The 4,053-nt window shown below is 55.2% G+C and overlaps 1 protein-coding gene across 1 annotated transcript; it reads right to left on the bottom strand.

Annotated features, from left to right (window-relative positions):
• Nucleotides 1-1,126: 1,126 nt before the first annotated feature.
• On the bottom strand, nucleotides 1,127-3,409 carry LOC125538052 (ACT domain-containing protein ACR6). The gene is made up of 4 exons (XM_048701360.2): nucleotides 3,168-3,409; nucleotides 2,751-2,911; nucleotides 2,575-2,642; nucleotides 1,127-2,486 (listed from the first exon to the last, which is right to left on the bottom strand). Exons 1-4 carry the CDS (start codon nucleotides 3,227-3,229, stop codon nucleotides 1,446-1,448), a joined length of 1,332 nt encoding a protein of 443 aa, XP_048557317.1. The 5' UTR covers nucleotides 3,230-3,409; the 3' UTR covers nucleotides 1,127-1,445.
• Nucleotides 3,410-4,053: the final 644 nt, after the last annotated feature.

Genomic DNA, 4,053 nt, shown 5'->3' with positions numbered 1-4,053 from the left:
TGGGTGCACACGGAGGAGGTTTCCCGGTGGCATGAGCTCCTTACGCCGGAGCAACGTGCCATGCGTTCCTACGCGCCCGGCTCTCCCAACTGGGAGCGCTGGTTTGCGCTAGAGCATGAGGAGGAGTGCCGCCTCGGCGTCCACATCGACCACGACGTTCCACCGCCGCCCTGCGGGTAAAGCCATAGTAAGAGCAGGCGGAGGCGGAGTACCAAGTCGCCCTCGAGGAGGTCCTACAGCACGCGCTGGAGGCGAGCCGACTCGAGGAGGGCGCCCATTGGGATGGGCTGGAGCAAGCTCTTGCTTTGTCCGTGGCGGGGAACTCCGTCCACGCGCCCCTGTTCGTGCCGCCACCGCTGTCGGTGCCGCCCGTCGTCGAGCCGGAGCTGGAGCGCGAGCCAACGCCCACGCGGAAGCAGTCATCGCCGCCCCCCACTTGGCCCGAGGAGTCCTATTTGTGGACCGGCCAGCTGAGAGAGTGGGTGAGCGCGTCTCCCTGCTACTTCACCTCCATGCCGGAAGAGGGCGCGGCCCACCTTGAGCGCTATAAGGTGCATTGGATCGCAAAGGAGGGGGCCGACGCCGAGCGACACATGCATCGGGAGCACCAGTTGCACCGTGAGGAGGAGGAGGAGCGCGCCCGCCTCGCCGCAATGCCGCCGCCGCATCAGACACCGGAGACGGCTACCCTGGCGGCCTATCAAGCCGCGTTTGGTTGGGCTGAGCCACCTCCTGTATTCATACCTCACCGGCGACGACGACGACAACGGCAAGGGCAACGGCAAGGTGGTCTACTAGGGTAGCGTGCGGGTGTTTGGTAGAGTTTTTTTTAATGTTTTGTTATGTTTATAAGTGGACTTTGGCCGGCATTTGACCGGCCATTTATGTATAATTATGCTTATTAAATCAGTTCCGGCCACATCAGCAAAAATGGGTATGCCTTCCGTTGGTCGCATCTGCTAACCCAAATCAAAAAGCGGACGCCCACATCCGTCAGGCCAATCCAAACGGACGAAAAGCGGACAAAACACGCGTCCATTTGGGTCGGCGCGTTGGAGTTGCTCTAACAAATGCAAATGAACACCTTCTTACAAATTATAAACATAGGACACACGATGCATACACATATTTACAAGTTTCCTTATTGATATATTTCTCCACAAGAATATATGTACAAGATGAGTATTTACAGAGATTCTAGTGGTACAACCCAATTCCAGTATATACCCAAGCTAAACTAGTTGCTATGATGCTATCCTTTCTGAGCTGACCTAACATTTCTTTCCAGAGCTAGTTTGTGCTACCCTGTCTACACAACCTATCTACACCAGACTAGCTTGATCATCACCATCATCTTCTGACCGGAAGGACTGGACCAATATGTACACTGAGATCTGTATCTGTGAACCCTACATATGATATCTGTGTGTATTACTAGTTCTATACTAGTAGAGCTTGATGAGGCCGAAGTTCTGGAACGGACGGTAGAACTTGAAGAGGTTCCCGAAGAGGAACGCCGTCGAACCGGCGGCGACCCCGGAGCTGGAACCGCCGTCGTCGGCCAGCGGGTTGTTCTTTACCCGCAGCGTGGCCTCGCCGATCTGCGCGCGGATGGCCTCGATCGTCTTGGCTTCCACTGGGTGACCCTGCGGGTCCGACAGGTAGAAGGTGTCCACGGCCTCCCCGTCCTCGGACGATATCTCGGCGCGCCGTATCGTCAGCCCGTTCTCCCGGAAGATTCGGGTGACGTCGGAGAGCAGGCCGGCGCGGTCGTCGGTGCGGACCTCCAGCTCCAGCCCGTCGGCGGTGCGGCGCTCCACGGCCGCCTCGAGGCACTGGACGACGCGCCGGCGCTCGGCCTCGGAGCTCACCGGGTGGCCGTCCACGTGCCTGATGTAGTACTCCTGGTAGGCGCCGCCGCCCGGCTCGGAGCTTACGGTGCCGTGGTGGACCACGTACTGCATGTCCGTGATGGTGCAGACGGTGTCGAACAGCAGCTTGGGCCGGTCCCTGCACCGGACCACCACCACGGTGTACCCGCGCTCGGCGCAGTGCGTCACGGAGACCTCCGTCCGCGGGTCCGGCCGTCCGGCGGCGCCGTAGTCCCGGTCCTCGAACATCATCTGGTGCAGGCGGCGCTCCTTGTGCGTCAGGCTCGCCGCGGCCGCCGCTCGCACGCCGTTCTGCCCGCGCAGCAGGTTGTCGAGGCGCCGGCTGATGTCGGCGATGCGGGCCTCGTCCTCGATGGCGCCGCCCGCGGCTTTGACCGCGTCCGTGACCTGCACGACGGCCGCGACGCGCGTGTTGTGCGTCCAGAGCTCGGCGCTCCGGACCGCGCACTGCATGCCGGCGAGCACCGCGCACACCTCGGAGAGCAGGCCCGGGCGGTCGGTCCCCGTGAGCTCGATCGACGTGTACTCCTCCGACGGCACGATGCCCACCGTGTTGCGAGCCTCCGGGTAGTAGCAATCCTCGGCTTCCAGCGTCTGCACACAGCAAACTCAATCCTCAAAAACTCCTCGCCACAATTAAAAACTCCATCCTCCGGGCACCAAATTTCTTTCAGTGAATTACCGTCTGGATGTAGGAGATGGTTGGCGTGTCAAGAACCTTGTTCCCGTCACGGTCGGTGACATTGAACACTGCGGACAACAAGTGGAAAACGAAGAACTGAAATTTGTTAGATTCCGCGGAAATTGGGCGGAGGGCTAGAAGAACTAGAAGGTTTGATGGCCGTGTGGCGCACTCACCGTCCATGAACCAGCTGCCGTCGGAGGAGAAGTAGGCCTTGCGGATGACGAGGTTGAGGTCGGCGATGACCTGGACGACGGCGAGGAGGGTGCCGTGGCTGTTGACGCTGTCCACCCGGATGACGGTTGCGTCGTCGGAGGCTTCGTTGTCGATCACAACCCTGCAGCAGCACGTCCAATCCCCAAATCATGAGAACAGAGCAGAGCAGAGGATTCCCAATTTCGATACAACCAAGGACCGTCCTTTCGGAACAGAGATTTGAGGATCAAGAAAGGAAGAATACAACACACCAACAAAAGGAAACCAGAATCAAAAATTGTGCAGGTCAAGAACTGCAAAACTCGAAATGAACCCAAGAAATACCTAAAACGAAGCTAACTTTACAAAAAGCAAAGGCGGCTAATCGAGTTGCTCACCTCGGCGGGTTCATCCCCCGGACGAGCTTGGCATACTCGTCGTGGTCGTCTGTGAGAGCCATGGCGAGCACACCCTCACTCGCATCAACAGCTTACCTTCACTCGGCACGAAGCAGAGAGGCGGCAGGCAAGAGGAGACGTCGAAGCAGAGAGAGAGAGAGAGAGAGAGAGAGAGAGAGAGAGAGAGAGAGAGAGAGAGCTTGTGAATTGTGTTGGGCTTGCCCGGACAGACAACCGAAAAGCTTCGTGTCCGGTGGCTTTTATGCGAGGCGGCGAGCACGGATGAACGGGTTGATGTCGATAGATTTTGTAGAGCCTATAATTGGTACTGGGATATACATGTCGGACGTGAAACGGAATTATGCAATCATAGGCAGGTAATTAATTGGCAGCTAGAAGATTCCAAATTGCTGATTCTTTTCTATACCCCTTGTTATTGGAACGTGTGTTTCTTTCTCATACTTGTCAATTTTTTACTTTTCTCTTTAGTAGCCGTCGCTTAGCATAACCTAGTGTGCATGATAAACATGTAAAACTTGGGGAATGGCGATGAAAAATTTAGGAAAAGAATTTTTGGCAACATAAATTCAAATTCAAATTCTAGATATATATCTTATTTCAAATCAAAACATCATGAGGAACGAAAGGGAACTTAAGACTCCATCATCAGCTTCACGTAAAACAAAAATGATTGTCCCTCATTCCCTCAAAAGAAAATTTGTTTGCCCCCCGACACTATTATTTTATTTATATTCGACCTCAGACATACAAGCAAGGACCTCATGTTTCTTTCATTTTCAACGACATGTTACTTTTTAGCTTTTAGCAAACTAGAGACATAATTCTTATCGACAAGACACCAACCATCTCAACTTATAAGTAGTTC

This window comes from Triticum urartu, chromosome 2A (genome assembly GCF_056163025.1).
Source record: "Triticum urartu cultivar PI428250 chromosome 2A, HENAU_Tu73, whole genome shotgun sequence".
Classification (NCBI taxonomy): Eukaryota; Viridiplantae; Streptophyta; class Magnoliopsida; order Poales; family Poaceae; genus Triticum; species Triticum urartu.
Note: the sequence above shows the minus strand (reverse complement) of the source record. Positions and strands in the feature narration are given on the sequence as shown.